The sequence below is a fragment of the Mesoplodon bidens genome (genome assembly GCF_964165515.1).
Source record: "Mesoplodon bidens genome assembly, chromosome: 2".
NCBI lineage: Eukaryota > Metazoa > Chordata > Mammalia > Artiodactyla > Ziphiidae > Mesoplodon > Mesoplodon bidens.
In genome coordinates, this window is record NC_138177.1 from 142,632,732 (window position 1) to 142,654,853 (window position 22,122).

At 42.5% G+C, this 22,122-nt stretch overlaps 1 protein-coding gene across 1 annotated transcript; it reads left to right on the plus strand.

The window, feature by feature from the left end:
- Window positions 1–5,449: 5,449 nt before the first annotated feature.
- On the plus strand, window positions 5,450–21,854 carry COA7 (cytochrome c oxidase assembly factor 7). The gene is made up of 3 exons (XM_081223130.1): window positions 5,450–5,619; window positions 9,637–9,777; window positions 20,610–21,854. The coding sequence occupies exons 1-3, from the start codon at window positions 5,514–5,516 to the stop codon at window positions 21,056–21,058; spliced, it is 696 nt and encodes a 231-aa protein (XP_081079256.1). The 5' UTR covers window positions 5,450–5,513; the 3' UTR covers window positions 21,059–21,854.
- The last annotated feature ends 268 nt before the right edge of the window (window positions 21,855–22,122 follow it).

A 22,122-nucleotide genomic window follows, 5' to 3' on the forward strand; every position in this document is an offset into this window, starting at 1 on the left:
GTTAATCTCCCGGATATGTGGGGAACTCCTACATCTCAATAGCAAAAAACTTATAACATGATTTAAAAATGAGCTAGGGACTTGAGTGGTCCTTAGCTCACAAAGATGTGCAAATGGTCGACAGGTACATGAAAAGATGCCTCAGAAGTCACTAATCATCAGGAAAATGCAAATCAGAGCCACAATGAAGTATTGTGAGTTATTGCCTCACATCTTTTGGGATGGCTATTATGAAAAATAACAAAAGACAACAGTGACATCGAGGATATGGAGAAATTGGAACCCTTGAACACTGTTGATGGAAATGCAAAATGGTGCAGCCATTATGAAAAACAGCATGGAGATTCCCCCAAAATTTAAACATAGAATTATCATATGATCCAGTGTTCTCACTTCTGAGCATTTATCCAAAAGAACTGAAATCAGCCTCTTGAAGAAATATTAGCACCTCCCCATGTTCATTGCAGCACTGTTCACAGAGTTTGTTTTTGACTATTCACAGTGTCAAAAATCAAACCCTGCATACTGAATGAAACAAGGCAGAAAGATGAGTTTATTGCAAGGCTTTCAACCTGCAAGTGAGGAAACTCAAGTCTACAAGGAGCGATGAGTTCTGAGTTGCTCACAGATTAAGGGATTTTTATGGTGTAAGTGTGGAAGTTATTTGGTTTTTTTCAGCTGATTGGTTGCCTAGTGGTCTTCTTTCTTATTTGGATCAAGGTAGCTGAGTCAGGGGAACAAAGTCTAGAAATAGTGTGAACAGACTTGGTGTTTGAGGATTGGGTGGTATCCTCTGCTGATTTCTGAGAAGAGCTGTAAATTCCAGTAAGGTTAGATTAAGTTTTCTTTATGTGCTTGCTTTGACCATCTCCATTTTGTCCCTGACATAAGTAACTCATTTTAGTTTGGTTCCACAACACTAACCAAGATGTGGAAACAACTTAAATATCATTGACAGGTGAATGGATAAAGAAAGTGTTTTATATATATATATATATATATATATATATATATATATATATATATATATATTTATATATATATATATATATATATATATATATATATATGGGATACTACTCAGCCTTAAAAAAGAAGGAAATTCTGCAATATGCTACAACATGGATGAACTTTGAGGACATTATGCTAAGTGAAATGAGCTAGTTATAGAAAGACAAATACTACATAATTTCACTTATATGAGGTACCTAAAATTGTCAAATTCATAGAATCTAAGAGAGGAATGATGGTTGCCAGGGGCTGGGCAGTAGGGGAAACTGGGAGTTACTAATCAAGGACATAAAGTTTCAGTTAAGCATGATTAACAAACTCTTAGAAATCTGCTGTACAACACTGTACATTGTACACATAGTCAACAATAATATATTTGTACACTTAAAAATTTGTTAAGAGGGTAGATCTCATTTTAAGTGTCCTTAAACAAAGTAAAATTCAAACAAACAAAAATACAAAGTGACTGCAGCATTTTACATTCTGACCAGAAACATACAAGGTTCCAGGTTTTTTTTGCATCCTCATCAACACTTGCTACTGTTTGTCTTGCTGATTACAGCCATTCTAGAAATTTTATAGTGGTATCTCATTGTGGATTTTTATTTGCATTTCCCCATGCTGGGTGTCTTTTTGCGTGCTCGTTACCTATCCATATGTCTTCTTTGGTGAAATGTCTACTCAAATACATTGCCCATTTTCTTAAATGTCATCTTCTTATTGTTGAGCTGTAGGTGTTCTCTATATGTTCTGAATACAAGTCCATTGTGGTAAAGACGGCTTGCAAATATTTTCTCCCACCCTCCCCAAAATATATAAGCACGTTTTATTTTTTATTTTTATTTTTTTAACATGTTATTTTATTTTATTTTTATTTTTGGCGGCATTGGGTCTTCATTGTGGTGCACAGGCTTCTCATTGTGGTGGCTTCTCTTGTTGCAGAACACGGGCTGTAGACACACGGGCTTCAGTAATTGCAGCACACGGGCTCAGTAGTTGCGGCACACAGGCTCTAGGGAGCTAAGGCTTCAGTAGTTGTGGCTTGCGGGCTCTAGAGCATGGGCTCTAGAGCGCAGGCTCAGTAGTTGTGGTGCACGGGCTTAGTTGCTCCATGGCATGTGGGATCTTCCAGGACCAAGGATCAAACCTGTGTCCCCTGCATTGGCAGGCAGATTCTCAACCACTGCGCCACCAGGGAAGCCCACATTTTAAATGTTAATAAATATTATCAAATTGCTCTCCAAAGAGGAGGCATCAATTTATTTTCCCACCAACAGCGTATGGCAATGCTGGTTTCTCAGCACCATCACAAACACAGGATGCCAATCTTTGTTAATCTGAGATGAAAAATATTGCACCGTTTTAACTTTGCCTTCCTTTAATGATTAGGAGGAGCATCTCACAATATGTTTGTTGACAAGTGCTTTTGCTCTTCTAAGAATTGCATGTTCTTGTTGAAATCTTGCATTCTTCAATTTTGCATCCCTTAAGCCCTAGTCATTATATTATTAAACATCCAGGGAATGTTCGTTGAACGAATGAAGTGTAATGTTGTGAAGAATAAATGAGATAATATACCTAAAGTACTAAACTCATAATTAGTGACCAGTTAATATTATTAGTTGAATCTAAGTCTGGAGTCAGGAAGTGAGAACTATAATGCCCTTGAATTCTTTCCTCTAGGATCTGGGATGGTTGCTAGGATTCCAAGAGGCCTGGTTTCTCCTGGTCCTCTCACTGTGTGTTTTAGGGTAAATCACTTAACTTCTCGGACCTTCAGTTTCTCTGCAACAGTCTACAAGCTGTATTATGCTTATCAAAAAGGGTTATTAGGTGAAAAACATAAGATTAATTTACAATAAACATATATTCATGTATCACTTGAATAATTAAAATAAATATTTTAAAAAGTAAATGCAAGCATTTATAAGAATAGAGGGGAATAAAACTACAGAGATAAGGACAGGCCTAAAAAAAGAAGCTAGCTGCCCTTTTGATGACCTTATATTTCATTTAAAAATATGTGACCGACTTGGCCCAGCCTCTCTTCCATCTTTTCTCCAACTCTCTATCGCCCTCTACTGCTTAGGCTCTCTCATTTCAATGCAGTTCAACTCAGCAAATATGATTAAGGAAAAAGTATCACATATTTGTGGCCCAGTCCCTGACTTTAGTTATCTACATCACCCTCAACCAAGTTCTGCTCTATTTTTGGTCCTGTGTCCAGCACAACAGATATAGAGCTCACAGTCTGGTTGGGACACAGACTTTTATGACTTTTGGGGCTTGACAAGAAACATTTCTAGAACAGGAATGACTCTGAGCTAGGCACTGTGCTAAGCATACTGCATACATGCAGTTTTAGTCCTACCGACAGCCATACAAGGGATCTTCTTTTTTTTAATTTATTTTTGGCTGCATTGGGTCTTCATTGCTGTGTGTGGGCTTTCTCTAATTGTGGTGAGCAGGAGCTACTCTTTGTTGCAGTGCGCAGGCTTCTCATTGTGGTGGCTTCTCTTGTTGCAGAGCACGGGCTGTAGGCACGCGGGCTCAGTAGTTGTGGCTCACAGGCTCTAGAGTGCAGGCTCAGTAGTTGTGGCGCAAGGGCTTAGTTGCTCTGCGGCATGTGGGATCTTCCCCGACCGGGGCTCAAACCCATGTCCTCTACATTGGCAGGTGGATTCTTAACCACTGCACCACCAGGGAAGCCCACTAGGGATCTTCATTTACAGAAGAGGAATCAGGCTCACAAACGTGATTGGGTCAAGGTCACAACTTAGTAAACATAGGACATAGACTGACTGAGATCTGTCTGCCCTCCAAAGCCAGTCATCCCCTACTACATTATATCAGAATAGACCAAGTGGGGTGGAACTCTGAAGTCAGAGGATCTAAATCTACTCTAGGAGTGTATGGTTGTTGCATCTGGGACGACATTACAGAAGAGAAGTTCTCTGATTTGAGAAGGGTAGTCCACGCATCAAGAGCAATAGTAAACAGGGACACAAACCTGGGACCGATCCAGAGAACAGAAAGTTGGGTGGGATATGGGGGAGGAGAGGCAGGAGATGAGGCTAGAATCAGATTGTACAGGGCTTTGGAGGCCAGCCAAAGGAAGGTGAACTCAAAATCAAAGGTCAGGCTTCTCTATCTGAGACATGTGTAATGAGGAAATCTCCCAAGGTGATCGGGGGTTTGAGAAACCACTAGTAAATGTGGCATAGCAACTGGAATGTGTTATGCTACGAAGGATGTATTATGGAATTGAATGTAAAAACAAATGAACTTTTAAAATAAAACTGGGATTTCAAAGACATTTCCCACGTACAGTAGGCTGATCTACAACAAGGACGTGGTTGGAAGTAGTCCACTCTCTGATGCCGTTAGGGATAGGTTAATAATGAATCCATTTGGGAAGCATTGCTATAGGTGATGGGAAACCATGGATTGAGCTCCACTGAGGGCTCTAGAGGAGGAATGGCTGGGACTCAAAGATGAATAGGAACTGACTGTCTTTGGAGAGCTTTCAGTCTAGGCTCTATGGAACCAATGATTCTGAGCAGGAGAAAAAGCAAAAACCAGCTGAAGTTCCTCTCCTCTTTCCCATGTCTTTGACATGTTCCTCTTGTACCTCATTCTTTTATTTTAAAAAGATTTACAGCACCACTCACACTTCCTGTGTAACCTTGGACAAGTTAACCTCTCTGTACCTCAGTTTCCTCATTGGGGGAATGGGGATAACAATAATTCCTACCCCATAGGGTCACAATGAGTGCCATGAGAATTAGTATAAAGCTCTTAGAATAGAATCTGGAACAAAGTTCAGCACTGTTTAAGCATTAGCTATTATAACAGTATTATTACTGCAACCAGTACAGCTACTGTGTTCCAGTTATCATCTTCCATAGCCATTCATTCCTTAGGTCATTCATGTTGGAGGCACGGGGTACGTCTGGGAGGAAAGCAGAGATGAACCAGATTTTTCATTGCACTTGTACAGACTTATGAACACTGGTTTGTCTAGCTACACCTGGCACATAGTAGGTGCTCAAAATACTTGCTGAATGAATAAACAAATGCCTTCCTACTAAACTGCGAGCTCATACTTCCTAGCTGTTGTATTACTAAAACCAAGCACTTGGTGACGCACACAGTGGCGCTTAGGGAACACCGAATTAACGAATGAATGGAATAAATGCAGGCAGAGAAGCATTAAGACCACAAGGCTGGGACAAAGTGCTGCAGAAAGACTGCTACCACTTTCAGGAGTGGGCTGACCAGAGGGAAAGATGGGACGGCCAAAGACTAATAGCATGAGGACAGAGCAGAGCCTAGGATCCGGGAACGGTGCCTTCCGGGCGCCCGGGTGACCGCGGACCTCGGCGGCACGCCCCTCCCAGGCCTCGCCCCTCCGCCGGCTCACGTGACCGTGGGGCGGGGGCGAAGAGCGGCGTGGCCAGGGGCAGACTGGCTGGGTGATTTTGGCTGGGCGAGCAAGAGCGATGGCGGGCGTGGTGGACTTCCAGGACGAGGAGCAGGTGAAGTCCTTTCTGGAGAACATGGAGGTGGAGTGCAACTACCAGTGCTACCGCGAGAAGGACCCGGACGGTGAGCGCCGCCTGCACGGCCTTAAGGACACGTGAGGGCTCGGTGCGAAGGGGCGGGGGGCTGGACGGGTCACGCGAGCGACCTCTGAGAGGATCTGGAAGGGGCCGCGGGCCGGACATGCGGGGTCTGTAGGACGCGGACGGCTCTTTGTGTGTTGGGGAGGGGCGGGATGAGTTCCACGTGACTTGCGGGGCTCGCCGCCGGGGCTTACTCTGCCGGCACCGAGCCTGGAGGCCGGGCTGGAAGGGAAGAGAAGCGCGCGGGCGTTTGGAGTAGAGGGACTGGGGCTACATCAGTGAACTGATAAAACGTCCTGTCCTCGTGGAGCTTACATTCTAGTGGGGGTATTGGACAATAAACATAAGAAAATAAATGAGATAGTGTGTTAGAAGGTAGTAAGTGCAATGGGAAGAAGAACTGATTGAGAGGTATCAGGAGTTCAGGGGGGCAATTTTAAATTGAGACGTCAGGGAGAATCATTGGGAGAGTGGCATTTGAACAGTGTTGAAGAAGGTAAGGGAGAATCATGCCAGGCAGAGGTAACAGCTGGTGAAAAGGCTCTGAGGCGTGAATGTGCCCCGTGTGTTCTGGGAACATTGAGTTGACTTAAGTGTGTGGGTGGATGGTGATGTCCAGAAGGGGCCACCACCCAGAGCAGCCAGTACCTTTGGGTGGTTTTCTTCTTCTTACTTCATTTTTATAAAGGGAGGGAAAAAATGGCACTGGCCTTACCTTCAAATAGCTTGCAGTCTAGCTTGAAGCTGACCAACTACACAGAGTTGCTCTGCAGTGTAAGATGGCTTAAAAAGAACCCAGTGTTGTTCTTTGAGGGCTGGTCTATGCCCTGAGTGTAGGGAGATTTCACAGGAGTTAGAGTCACTGAGGAGCAGAATGGTTGGGGAAGACTTCTGGAAGAGGTCAGGAGGGATAGGCAAGTAGTGTTGATAAAATGGAGCAGAGGAAGAGAAGAAAATGCTCTTTTGAAAGGTTGAAGTCAGAATGTAGTCAGAAATAAGATTGACGGGGACCACAGTGGGCCACAGTGTGTCAGACCTTTTTTTTTTTTTTTAACATCTTTATTGGAGTGTAATTGCTTTACAATGGTGTGTTAGTTTCTGCTTTATAACAAAATGAATCAGCTATACATATACATATATCCCCAAATCTCCTCCCCCTTGCGTCTCCCTCCCACCCTCCCTATCCCACCCCTCTAGGTGGTCACAAACACCCAGCTGATCTCCCTGTGCTATGCAGCTGCTTCCCGCTAGCTATTTTACTTTTTTTTTTTTTTTTTTGCGGTACGCGGGCCTCTCACTGTCGTGGCCTCTCCCGTTGCAGAGCACAGGCTCCGGACGCGCAGGCCCAGTGGCCACGGCTCACGGGCCGAGCCGTTCCGCGGCATGTGGGATCTTCCCGGACCGGGGCACGAACCCGTGTCCCCTGCATCGGCAGGCGGACTCTCAACCACTGCGCCACCAGGGGAGCCCCTGTTTTACATTTGGTAGTGTATATAAGTCCATGCCAGTCTCTCACTTCGTCCCAGCTTACCCTTCCCCCTCCCCATGTCCTCAAGTCCATTCTCTACATCTGTGTCTTTATTCCTGTCCTGCCCCTAGGTTCTTCAGAACCATTTTTTTTTCTTAGATTCCATATACATGTGTTAGCATACGGTATTTGTTTTTCTCTTTCTGACTTACTTCACTCTGTATGACAGACTCTAGGTCCATCCACCTCACTACAAATAACTCAATTTCGTTTCTTTTTATGGCTGAGTAATATTCCATTGTATATATGTGCCACATCTTCTTTGTCCATTCATCTGTCGATGGATACTTAAGTTGCTTCCATGTCCTGGCTATTGTAAATAGAGCTGCTATGAACATTGTGGTACATGATTGTTTTTGAATTATGGTTTTCTCAGGGTATATGCCCAGTAGTGGGATTGCTGGGTCGTACAGTAGTTCTATTTTTAGTTTTTTAAGGAACCTCCGTACTGTTCTCCATAGTGGCTGCATCAATTTACATTTCCACCAACAGCGCAAGAGGGTTCCCTTTTCTCCACACCCTCTCCAGCATTTACTGTTTCTAGATTTTTGGATGATGGCCATTCTGACTGGTGTGAGGTGATACCTCATTGTAGTTTTGATTTGCATTTCTCTAATGATTAGTGATGTTGAGCATTCTTTCATGTGTGTGTTGGCAATCTATATATCTTCTTTGGAGAAATGTCTATTTAGGTCTTCTGCTCATTTTTGGATTGGGTTGTTTGTTTTTTTGATATTCAGCTGCATGAGCTGCTTGTAAATTTTGGAGATTAATCCTTTGTCAGTTGCTTCATTTGCAAATATTTTCTCCCATTCTGAGGGTTGTCTTTTCGTCTTGTTTATGGAGTGTGTCAGATCTTGAATGCTACGGAAAGGCATTTAGACTTTATTCTGTAGGGAGTGGAGAGCCATACATGCTTTTGTACTCCGGAGATGTACGGAGCAGTGAAGTAGGGGAGGGTGGGCATATAAGAAGGGCAGGCTGCGGCACTTTAGAAGGAGAGCCCGAGAGGAGGCTGTAGTTACTATAGCTACTTCTATATTAGTCTTCAAAATCATCATTTCTCACCTGGATTACTGAAATAGCCTTCTAACTTGGCTCTCCATTTGCACCGTCACTCCCTTAAAATCTATTCTCAACTCACAGACTGATATTTAAATTTTTATTTTGTTACTTTAAATGTTTATTAGTTTTTTAAATGACAAAATAACACATTTTTGTTATTATCAGTGTTGGAGTGTGTCCCTTCACACTTAACTTCCTCCATATTCATCCAGACCCATACAAACATATGTATTAGAATGACCTTTTAAAAATGCAAATCGAATCATATTGCTTCCCTTCTTAAAACCCTCCAGTGGTTTGCCTTTGACTGGGAGTAAAATCCCAGTTTCTTCCTATCTTCTACAAGGCCCTGTGATTGGTCCCTGCCTTCTCCTCACTTCCTGCCTCTTTCTTCCTGGATCCAGCCACATTATACCTTATTTGTGCTAAGCTTATTCCCTCTTTTGGGTCTTTTTATTTATTGTTCCTTGTGCCTGAGACTTTCTGCCTCCTTCCCATTTCATTGTCTTTAAATAGCTAGTTCATTCACGTTATTCACATCTCAGCTTACACATCGAAGTCCCCAGTAAAGCCCTCCCTGATCGCCCAGTCTGTGTTAACCATTCCCCCAACGTGCACAACGAACTATCTTATCGTCCTGTTTTAGTTCAGTCATATTTGTTTATTAAGGTTTGAATGCATCTTGCTAACCTATTTACTTACTTATTGTACTTCCTCCTCTACAATGTAATTTTTAGGCAGGCAAGTGACTGTATTCCCAGCAACTAAAGCAGTGTCTTGTACATTGATGCAGATAGATGCTCAAATATTTGTTGAATGAAAATGAACAAGAGATGGGATAGGTGTTATTGTGGATGAAAAAAAGGGACAGAGGAGAGAGATGTTAAGGAGAGGCTGGCTGGGACTAGAGACTGCCAAGGAGAGAGAGTCTACTTCCAACTCCTTTGGTAGCTGCCATTTCGACTCTTTCTTCTTAATGTACTCAGCCTGGCTAAGGATTAAGGTATAGTCATCAAAGCATCCCTTTCTTGCAGCTATGAAGACTAGCCCATGGACCCTGATGGTTCTCAATGTTTTACTGCTGAACTTCCTGAGAAGTCCCAAAGCTAGCAAAGTTTCATTATGGAAGCCAGTGCGTCTTTGGGCCTTGCTGACAGGGAACAGAGGGCTGGTGAGTGGTGGAGCCAGTGTGGGGCCAAGGTCTCCCCAGTCTGTACATTGCTCAGTCCTAGGCTGAGGGCGGACAGTGCCATTTGTAGGAGTGGCTGAACACTACCTGCGCTCTTTGTGGCGAGGTCACCTTTAGGAGAGAGGCTGGTCCTAAATAAAAGGCACCTCTGGCCTGCCACACCTGGACCCTCCCCACTGCCCTAGACTTGAACAGCAGCTTTTGCCCTTTCCTCACAGGTTGCTATCGGCTGGTGGACTATTTGGAAGGGATCCAGAAGAATTTTGATGAGGCTGCCAAGGTGTTGAAGTTCAACTGTGAAGAGAACAAACACAGTGATAGCTGCTACAAACTGGGGGCCTATTATGTGACTGGGAAAGGTAAGGAGGGGCCTGCTTTCTTTGGTCCTTATCATTGATGGTAGTGCTGACATCACATCCTGAGACTCATACTGAGCCCTCTTTCCAAAAGGGTCCTCACAGGCATTGGGGAAGCATGTTGTAGGAAAATTTGGAGTCAAGAGTTTAGCAAAGTGATGGAGGGACGAGCGCAGCCTTTCAAGTCAGGCAGACCTTAAGGAATGCTGTTTGCAAGTAGTGGGACCTTGAGCCGGTCATGTTAACTCTGTGCATCAGTTGTATCACCTGTAAAATGGAGAAAAAAATAGTACTTGCTTCATAGGGTTGTTGTGAGGATTAAATAAGGTAATGTAGGTAAAGGCATCAGCATGTGCCTGGCACAGAAGAGGGGACCAGTAATTAATTCCTTTCCATCTGCTTTTCTCCTCATGACCTAAATGCAGTTGGTATTCAGTAGTGTTTAAGGTATCTATTGCTAAATAACAGATTATCCCAACAAATCTATCATTTCACATAGTTTCTGTGGGTCAGGAATCTGGGAGTGGCTGAGCTGTGTGCCTCAGGGTCTCTCGGTGAGGTTTCAGTCAAGACATTAGCCAGGGAGCCAGGGCTGTAGTCCTTTGAAGGTTCGACTGGAACCAGAGTTTCCAATCCTAAGCTGGCTCACTCACATGGCTGTTGGTGAAAGCTTCTGTTCCTTGCCAGCTGTTGTCAGGAGACCTCAGTTCCTTGTCACATGGATCTCTTCATGGGCTACTTGTATGTCCTGGTGACATGGCATCTGGCTTCCTCCAGAGTGAGTGATCCAAAGAGGGAGCAAGATGGAATCCACAGTGTCTTTTATACTATACCCTTGCAAGTCACACACTTTTCATTTGTATTCCACTCTGTTTATTAGAAATGAGTCAGTAAGTTTAGCTTACACTAATTGGAGAAAACTTAAATTCCACCTGTTGAAGGAAGGAATATCAAGAATTTATGGGCTGGGACTTCCCTGGTGGCGCAGTGGTTAAGAATCCGCCAGCCAATGCAGGGGACACGGGTTCAAGCCCTGGTCCAGGAAGATCCCACATGCTGTGGAGCAAACTAAGCCTTGCTCCACAACTGCTGAGCCTGTGCTCTAGAGCCTGTGAGCTACAACTACTGAACCTGTATGCCACAACTACTGAAGCCCACACACCTAGATCCCATGTTCCACAACAAGAGAAGCCACCGCAGTGAGAGGCCTGCACATCACAATGAAGAGTAGCCCCCACTCACCACCACAACTAGAGAAAGCCCACGCACAGCAACGAAGACCCAACGCAGCCAAAAATAAATTTATTTAAATAAATGAATTAAATAAATTTAACAAAAAAAGAATTTATGGGCATATTTTAAAACCACCACAAATAGGGAATATGACTTTAGACAGGCAATTCTTTTTTTGCTCACTAGATCATGAGCTTCTTGAGGATGATCCCTTGTTCCCAGTACCCAGTGAAGCCTGGTTAGAAGGATGTTCAGTGAAAGTTTGATGAAGAGGATGTCTTTTTAAATCTCTGGAGCTGTGTGGGCTATTTCTCCCTTCACATGGGACATGGGGTCTGTGGTAGTCTCAAAGTTGAAGAAAGTTTAGCATTAATAGGAATATCAGGTTCCCTTGTTTGAGCAGAGGAGCGTTTCTTTGGCCTAGTAACTCTCCTAGTATTTTTTCCTAAGGAAATAACTGGAAATGCAAATAAAGATTATATGCAAAGATTCTCACCCCAGCATTATCTATCTGGTAGAATTTTATTTTCACTAATTTATAATTTATAAGTAATATATAACTGCATTATGTTAATTATTTTTTAAAAAAATCTGGGCTTCTCTGGTGGCACAGTGGTTGGGAGTCTGCCTGCCGATGCAGGGGACACAGGTTCGTGCCCCGGTCCGGGAAGATCCCACATGCCGCAGATTGGCTGGGCCCGTGAGCCATGGCCGCTGAGCCTGTGCATCCGGAGCCTGTGCTCTGCAATGGGAGAGACCACAACAGTGAGAGGCCCGTGTACCGCCAAAAAAAAAAAAAAAAACTATGTGCCAACAGTAGCAGTTTAGTTAAATAAATAATGTTACTTCCCCCAGCTGGAATGTTATTTAACCCATTAAAAAATAATGTTTTGGGACTTTGCTCGTGGCACAGAGGTTAAGAATCTGCCTGCCGATGCAGAGGACACAGGTTCGAGCCCTGGTCTGGGAAGATCCCACATGCCGCGGAGCAACTAAGCCTGTGCACCCCAACTACTGAGCCTGTGCTCTAGAGCCTGCAAGCCACAACTGCTGAGCCTGCGTGCCACAACTACTGAACCCGCACGCCTAGAGCCTGTGCTCCGCAACAAGAGAAGCCACCGCATTGAGAAGCCCACGCACCGCAACAAAGAGTAGCCCCTGCTCGCCGCAACTAGAGAAAGCCCGTGTGCAGCAATGAAGACCCAATGCAGCCAAAAATAAATAAATAAATTTATTTATTTAATAAATAAATAATGTTTCTACATAAGCAGAACACTCTTACTGACATAAATCACAGCGAGATCCTTTTTGACCCACCTCCTAGAGTAAGAGACATAAAAGCAAAAATAAACAAATAGGACCTAATGATAGTTAAAAGTTTTTGCACAGCAAAGGAAACCATAAACAAGACGAAAAGACAACCCTCAGAATGGGAGAAAATATTTGCAAACAAAACGACTGCAAAGGATTAATCTCCAAAATATACAAGCAGCTCATGCAGCTCAATATCAAAAAAACAAACAATCCAATCCAAAAATGGGCAGAAGGCCTAAATAGACATTTCTCCAAAGAAGATATACAGATTGCCAACAACACATGAAAGAATGCTCAACATCACTAATCATTAGAGAAATGCAAATCAAAACCACAATGAGGTATCACCTCACACTGGTCAGAATGGCCATCATCAAAAAATCTACAAACAATAAATGCTGGAGAGGGTGTGGAGAAAAGGGAACCCTCTTACACTGTTGGTGGGAATGTAAATTGATGCAGCCACTATGGAGAACAGTATGGAGGTTCCTTAAAAAACTAAACATAGAACTACCATATGACCCAGCAATCCCACTACTGGGCATATACCCTGAGAAAACCATAATTCAAAAAGAGACATGGGCTTCCCTGGTGGCGCAGTGGTTGAGAGTCCGCCTGCCGATGCAGGGGACATGAGCTTGTGCCCTGGTCCGGGAGGATCCCACATGCCGCGGAGTGGCTAGGCCTGTGAGCCATGGCCGCTAAGCCTGCACGTCCGGAGCCTGTGCTCCGCAATGGGAGAGGCCACAACAGTGAGAGGCCCATGTACCGCAAAAAAAAAAAGAGAGAGACATGTACCATGATGTTCATTGCAGCACTGTTTACAACAGCCAGGACATGGAAGCAACCAAAATGTCCATCAGCAGATGAATGGATAAAGAAGATATGGCACATACATACAATGGAATATTACTCAGCCATAAAAAGGAATGAAACCGAGTTATTTGCAGTGAGGGGATGGACGCAGAATGTGTCATACAGAGTGAAGTAAGTCAGAGCAAAAGAAATACCGTATGCTACACGTATATATGGAATCTAAAAAGTGGTACTGGTGAATCTAGTGGCAGGACAGGAATAAAGATGCAGACGTAGAGAACGGACTTGAGGACACGGTGGGGAAGGGGAAGCTGGGATGAAGTAAGAGAGTAGCATTGACATATGTACACAACCAAATGTAAAATAAATGGCTAGTGGGAAGCTGCTGCATAGCACAAGGAGATCAACTTGATGCTTTGTGACGACCTAGAGGAGTGGGATAGGGAGGGTGGGAGGGAGGCTCAAGAGGGAGGGGATATGGGGATATATGTATATGTATAGCTGATTCACTGTTGTACAGCAGAAACCAACACAACATTGTAAAGCAATTATACTCCAATAAAGATGTGAAAAAAGAAAAAAAAATAATGTTTTTAAATAATTTTTGTTGACATCAGGAAAGGTTTATGATACAATGTTCAGTTAAGAAAGCTGAACACAAAATTACGTATGATGTGAGCTCAGCTATATAATACACTGTGCAAAAATAAAAATGTTCCTAGCTGTTTAGTCTCTGAATTTGTGTCTTGATAAAGTTTTGGGTTCCTTTTGTCTTTGTATCATAGTTTACTACATTTTCCACAGGGACTTTGAGTTTCTTATTGAATTAAGGAGAACAAAAGAGGTTGTGGAGGTTGTGAAATTATTTTCCCTTCTCTTTGACAAACTTATATGATTAATGATTGTGCACTGAGACTTTTTTCTTTCTTAAGTGCTCCTTTGTTGAGCAGATATTTAGTATTTACTCTGTACAGTGAAGCAAAGATGGACCAGTGTGGGGGAAGAAATGTTTTTTTTTCACCCCCTCCCCAGGAAAGAAGTATTTATACTAATACCTGTTAACCTGGGAGAGCTTGGTAAGTATCGTTTTGTTGTTGTTGTTGTTTTTTGCAGTACGCAGGCGTCTCACCGCTGCGGCCTCTCCCACCGCGGAGCACAGTCTCCGGATGCGCAGGCCCAGCGGCCACGGCCCACGGGCCCAGCCGCTCTCTGGCATGTGGGATCTTCCCAGACCGGGGCACGAACCCGCGTCCCCCACATCGGCAGGCGGACTCTCAACCACTGCGCCACCAGGGAAGCCCCGATAAGTATCTTTATAGAGAGACATGTAAAGTACTTTGGGGGTTCAGTTCTGGGAGCATGTCATCATCAGGGGGTGCTGAGAGGAGGAGGCATTGAAACTGGTTCTTAAAGGACAGAGCAGATTTTATCTGCTGGAGGTAGAATAGAGTTATGTCTTCTCTTCAGAATAGAGAGCAGGTAAGCAGATGAAAGAACACAGAGTGTTTAGAGAATAATACTTAATCCTCTGTTAAGCTGACATTGTTGAGTAATTTCCTCGAGGTCAGGTGTCCTCACAGGAGATCCCATTAGCTGATCTTTGCTACTCAGACTCTTTTGGATTGTTAATTAGGAGACCTTGGGCCCTGCCCTGTCTAGAAGCCAATACTGTTGACCCCCCTGCCTAGTTCTGAGCCTAAGAATTTGCCCTCTGTTCTGAAAACACACCCAGTGTCCTTTCTTGACAAAGACTGGTTAATAACTCTCCTTTTATCAAGGTTAGCTTGGGGCAGGGGGAAGAGTGGGAGGTCACTTTTCATCCTGAGCACTAATTGACAGTGTGGTATCAGGCAAGGTATTTTCCTTCCCTGAGCTACAAATACCTCAGTGACAAAATTGGAGTAATAAGGTCAGCTCACACCTTATTCATAGGATTTTTCTGAGCATCAAATGAACTCACATGTGACTGCTTTGTTAAATTGTAAAATATTCTATCAGTGTGAACAGGTCTGGTTTGTGTTGGTTGCTGCAGAAGTTACCTTGGATTGGTTGGACACTTAGAGTGACCCAAGCAATATTTTGCCCAGGTGTTTTCATCAGTGAAATCAACTTTGAACTATTTTTGTGAAGCCATTTAAATGTCTTATGAAAGGAAGTGGAAAGTAACTCTGATATATCTCTTTGATGAAATATTCTTAATAAAACATATGAAGATGGGTTTCTAATGGGGAGTGAAGAACAAACACATGATTACAACATGTAAAAACAAGACCAAACTACATTGAAAAGGTAATAGGAGGAAATACACCAAAAATTAATAGTGGTGGTCTCTAGGATGTGGCAATGAATAAGTTAGTGATGATAATTGCAAACAAACATTTATCTCTAGGCAAAACCACTCCAGACTGCATATAGTTGACTGTTTACTGGAAAATTTGACTTGGAGTTCTTACAGGCATTGCAAACTTAACAAATCCAATATAGAAATCTTAATTGTTTTCCTTTTCTCCCAAATATTGCACCCCTGTTGTCTTCTAGTTTAGCAAGTGGTATCTCTCCATAACTAGTAGCTTGTGGCCAGTTTAGCTCTAAAATATGTTTCAGATCTGTCCTGTCTCTCCCTTTCCTGCTACCATATTTATCCAAGCCACCTTCCGCTCCTGCTTCATTAATGCAGGTATCTAATCTTTCCATAAGGCAACTAAAATGAACTTTTATAAGGATATAAACCATGGATTCAATAAAATATATGAAGCAACTATTTTCAGATATTGGAAAATGGGCAGTGCAGTACAGTGATCCCTGAGAAAAGGGAAACACACAGGATGAGCCCCATGAATGATTGCTTTGGCTTTTTGCCTGGAGGTACTTTTCAGACTAGGCACAAAGAGGTGGAAGCCAAGTAGAGTATGATAGTCTTGCTGAACTGATGAGGCAGAGGTCAGAGTTTCTGGCCACTGAGGCTGCCAGAGTTTGCAGGACAGGATACCAGAGAAGAAGGAGCTACACAGAGAAGGAGCTCCAGATAGCCACATAGGGGTGCTCTTAAGTCTTTGGCTCAGTGTTAAGCTGCACATGCATAGGAGGAAACTCTGAGAGACCTTGCAGTGAAAAGCTACTGGGGAGGTGTGAACTGAAAAGGGACTCCAGAGGTTTCACAGTGTTGGGAGTTGTTTGAATTCCACAAGCCAGAGTGGGGAGACCTCATTGAATACAGACTGCAGAAAGGTTCCAAAACTTAGAAACAAGCCTCAAAAGGATCAGGCTGATTCACCAGTGAATTAGTTACTTGTGAGAACAAAACTCAACAGTCTTTAGTAAAAGGTGAAAGATTTATGTGATCTGAAGAGAAACCAGAGTATAACAGTCTTTAAATGAATACAACAAAACCAGAGTGAACAAAGTAGCATCTACAATGTCCAGCATAAAGTAAGAAATTGCTAAACAGAAAAAAAGCAGTCAATAGAAACAGACCCAGATGTGACAGGGATGTTGGAATTAGCAGTCAAATATTTTTAAACAAGGAAAATAAATTTATTAAAGGGTTTAAATAAAAGATGGACACAATGAACAGATGGGAAATCTCATCACAGAAATTGAAACTATTAAAAAGAACCAAATGAAATCCTGCAATTGAAAAACGTAATATTGGAAATGAAAAATTCACTGGACAGGCTTAATAGCAAATTGGACATATCAGAAGGAAATAATCAGTGAATTTGAAAGATCGGTGAACTTGAAGACAGGATTGAAGATGTTATGTAAACTGAAGCACTGAGAGAGAAAAAGCAAAACAACAACAACACAGAGCCTCAACCTGTGGGGTTCACTATCCCTTAATCTAACATAACGTGTATTGGAGTCCAGAAAGAGAAGAGATTGGGGCAGAAAAAAGTATTTGAAGAAATAACAGTATAAAATTTCCAAATTTGATGAAAAATATCACTCCACAGATCCATGAAGCTTAGTGGATCCAAACAGGATAACCAATGAAATCATACCTAGACACATTATTACCATTTGCTGAAAGCCAAAGGTAAAGAGAAAATCTTAAAAGCGGTCAGAGAAAAAGACACATTGAGGGGAACATTGGTGAGAATAATCACTGACTTCTCATCAGAAGTAATGTAAGCCAGAAGACAAAAGAACATCTTTTAAATGCTGAAAGAAAAAAACTGTCAAACTTGAATTCTACTTTATTGAAAATATGTTTTTAAATGAAGATGGGGAATTCCCTGGCAGTCCAAGGGTGAGGACTCCACGCTCTCACTGCCGAGGGCCCAGGTTCAATCCCCGGTCAGGGAACTAAATCCCACAAGCTGCGTGGCACAGCCAAAAAGATAAATAAATAAATAAATGCAATAAAATAAATTCATTTTCAGATAAACAAAAGCTGAGTGAATGAGTCGCTGGCAGACCTACACTACAAGAAAAGTTGTTTGGGTAGAAGGAAAATGATAAAAAGGTGGACACTAGGATCCATACAAAAGAAGAAAGCACACTGGAATATACATGTAAATGTAAGAATTTTTTCCTCGTTTCTTAATGTCTTTAAAAAACGGAAGCAAAAATAATAGTTATGTGTTATGGGGCTTACACTATATAGAAGTCAAACAAGTAATATATTTAGAAGTAAAACATGACAGCCGTAGTACAAAGGATAGAAATGTGGTAAATGAAAGTGTATTACTGTAAGGTTCTTACATTATATGCGAAGTGCTGTAATATTAATCCTTGGTAGATTGTGATTAAGTATACATAGTATTTTCACTAGGTAAACCACTGATAAAGGAAGTATTACTGAAAAGCCAATGATGAGAGTGAAATGGACTATTAGAAATATACAATTCAAAAGAATTGTAAGAAAGGGAAAAAAGGAACAAAAACATTTGGGACAAATGGGAAAGAAATAAGGTTGTAGACTTAAACCCAGCTATGTCAAGAATTGCATTAAATCTAAGTAAACACTCCAGTAAAAGGCATAGATTTACCAGGCTGGATATAAAAGCAAGACCTAATTATATACTGTTTAAATAGAAAGGTGGCAAGAATGCATTCTCAAAACTGAAAGAACTCAGAGGCTGTAGAATCTATATGCTTTTCTAGAAAAATCTATCTGATAACCAGTAAGTAGGTGAATCAAGAGAAATAATTAAGAAATGGAGGAGCTCTGATGAAAAGACTAGTGATGAGCAGAATCGCATTTAGAATGAATGTTGGGCTAATTAGGGTTACGGAATAGAATGTAAATAATATAAACCTTTATGGCATAAAAATGCTACAGCATTTACTGAGCACTTATTATGTACTAGGCTCTCTGTAATGACACATTTAAGCTTCCAGAATATGAAGTAGATACTACTGTCCTTATTTTACAGATGAGGAAAACTGAGGCTTTGTAGAGTTTAAGTAACTTGTCTAAGGTCACATTGCCAGCAAGTAATGGAGCCAGAACTGGCGCCTAGGTTTTCTGGCTACAGAGCCCAGGCTTTGGTAACCACTGTGCTCTGTGTCTCCCGAAGTTGAAATAACATATCTAACAAAAAATAGAAGGCAGGGCAAGAGAGGTAGGGAGAAGTGTGAGGTGACAACATCCTCATGAGTTAATACTGTCTGAAATTTGGTTAAAAAACAAAGCAGTGATGCTAACCTTTTAATAATCTATAACTCTAGAGGCTCATTTAGGAAATTTCTCTGTTGAAATATTCATTTGAAGTTAGCAGTTTCTTCAGTTTCACTTCAGTTTGGTTGTCTTAACGATAAATACAAGTAAAATCAAAGTTAAATTTTTTATTTACAAGTAGCATGTGTAATCCAGTTTTTCAGAATACACCTGATCCTTGAACAACATGGGTTTGAACTATGCAGGTCCACTTACAGGTAGATTTTTTTTCAATAATTAATACTACAGTAGTACCACACAATTCTCTGTTGGTTGAGCCTGCCAATGTGGAGGAGCCACATTTAGGGAGGGCTGATTCTTAAGTTATTCTTGGATTTTTGGCTGTGTGGAGAGTGGGCGCCCCTAACCCACATATCATTCAAGGGTCAACTCTACTTCTGTCTAGCTGTCCATTCAGCCAGCCAACATTTAATTCGAACACATGCTATAAAGATGACTGGAATGGTGTCCTCTTAATGATAATGATGGTTATTTCTAGGTGGTATGTTTGGAGTGACTTTAAAAACTAAACGTTGAGATACTTAAAATGTTTCTCTTTTTGAGAATGGAGATTTGAAATGTTCCATTAAAAAACAAAACAAAGGAAAAAGTGAGCCCTGTCACCACCTCTCCTTAAAATGATCCATTAGCAGTTTCCCATTGCTCCTAGGATTAAGTGCAAGGTCCTTAAGGAGACCCATCAGACACTCCATGATCTGGCCCCCGCCTGCCTCTCCAGCCTCCCTTCCTTAGCGAGTTCTGGGTTCTAGCCACATGGGCTCCTTTTCTCTTTGTATCCTATTCCTGCTGCCTGGAACAATTTTCTTTGCCTTTTTCTTTTTTTTTTTTTTTTTTTTGCACTACATATTTTATTTTCTTTTTTCCATTATATCACAGCTCAAATGTCCCTTCTTTGGGGAAGCTTTCCTTTTTTTAAATTAAATTTTATTTTATTTTATTTTTGGCTGTGTTGGGTCTTCGTTGCTGCACGTGGGCTTTCTCTAGTTGTGGCGAGCGGGGGCTACTCTTCGTTGCGGTGCGCGGGCTTCTCATTGCAGTGGCTTCTCTTGTTGCGGAGCACGGGCTCTAGGCACGCGGGCTTCAGTAGTTGCGGCACATGGGCTCAGTAGTTGTGGCTCGCGGGCTCTAGAGCACAGGCTCAGTAGTTGTGGCACACGGGCTTAGTTGCTCTCAGGCATGTGGGATCTTCCCAGACCAGGGCTCGAACCCGTGTCCCCTGCATTGGCAGGCAGATTCTTAACCACTGCGCCACCAGGGAAGTCCCTGGGGAAGCTTTCCTTGACCTTGCCTCCTAGTTCAGAGCCCTGATACATTCTCATAGCATTCTGTACTTTTTCTCCATATGCTTGTCACACTTATAATCATACATTTACTTGTGTGCTTGTTTAATGTCTGTCTCATTAGACCACAGGATTCACAAAGGCAGGGACAGTATCTGTTCCTTAGAACCTAGCATATTAATTGGCAAATAATACACATTCAGTATATATTAAAATTAAGTGTTTAATGAAGTGCTTATAAGATGCTATGATCTTGCTGTTACCCTCAGAGGTAGATATTATCATTTTACCCTTTTTACCTGTTTAAGCTTCCTTACAAGATACCATTTGAACAGAAGATTCCATGGCTAAAAAAGCTGGAAAGTCTGTGCAGTATACCAGGACATCTTCTTTTCATGCTGCCTTAGCTCAACGTATATAAACTATATTCAGGAATTGCTCCCTGACTTTGGCCTGAGACATTCAGGTTCTGCCCTGGCTCAGGTTGACTTTTTTTTCCTTCCTCCCAGGTGGACTAACCCAGGATCTGAAAGCTGCCTCCAGCTGCTTTCTGATGGCATGTGAGAAGCCGGGAAAGAAGTCCTTGGAGGCATGCCACAACGTTGGTCTCCTGGCACATGATGGACAGGTCAATGAGGATGGCCAGCCCGATCTGGAGAGGGCCAGAGACTACTACACAAGGGCCTGTGATGGCAGCTATGCCTCTAGCTGCTTCAACCTCAGTACCATGTTCCTGCAGGGCGCCCCCAGCTTTCCCAAGGACATGGGCCTGGCATGCAAATACTCAATGAAAGCCTGTGACCTAGGCCATGTCTGGGCCTGTGCCAATGCCAGCCGCATGTACAAGCTGGGGGATGGTGTCGATAAGGACGAAGCTAAGGCTGAAGAGCTAAAAAATCGGGCCCGGCAGCTGCACAAAGAGCAGCAGAAAAACGTCCAGCCTTTAACGTTTGGGTAGTGTGGCCCACCCTCCTAGTCAACAGTCAGCTTGAGGCTGGCACCTCCTATTTCTGATGCAGCCCTTGGAGGTCGACCTGCTGGAGCAGAAAGACTTGGGATTTAATATCAGTAACTCTGATTGTATAAACCCATTGCCCCAGAGTGTCACCTACGGGGATGTAGTCTGAAATGTGTATTTCAATCAGTATTCCTTTATCTGGTGTGATCCACATTTATGGGATTTGGGTTCTCAAACTCTTGCAGCTCTGTGAAAAACAGCAAACCAGTGAGCCATAGAGATTGGAGGGGTGGGCAGGAGAGACAGAGCAGGGAGTTGGAAAAATCAGCAGCCACGGGGCCTGAAAGAATCAGACATCGTCATCATTATCATCATTATTTTAGTCGGGAGGGCTTAAAAAATCAGAAAGTATCTTGATTTACATAATAGCGGGTTTAAGGAGCTAAGAACAGTTAAATAGTCACGACTGCCACCCTCTGACTTAATCATTGGTGTGGGCTTCCTTTTTTCTTTTAGAGTCAGATCTTTCGGCAAATTCAGAGATTGGGAGTTACGTGTGACGTAACAGTTAAAGGCCATTATGCTTCAGGGTTGCTAAAGAGGATACAACATAAGCCTTCCTTTAGTGGAGACATTCACACGTTAAAAATTAACATCCCCAGGCTACTCATCTGGCACAGCTCATAAGGTAACCTCAGCCAGGGATTTGTATGCAAGGGTTGGTGATACGTTTTGTCCCTCAGAACTGAACCTTTTTAATTGTCCCTGTGAATAAACTATTTTGATTGATTAGTAATTTGTGTTATTAGTATTCGCTCCAGATTCTTGGTAAGGTGGAGATTATGTTCTTTGTGGTGGTTGTGCCTTTTAAGAATGTTTGCTTTTTCTGTTATCTTCCTTACTTGACACTAGGGGGCGAGCTTGTTATTTGCCTGCTGATGACATGATCATTATTTCTGTCATCACAATGTTTCCGGGCTTTCAGTTTTGCAACATGTATTGGAGAGGATGTGGAGAAATTGAAAGCCTTATACATTGTTGGTGGGAATGTAAAATGGTGCAGC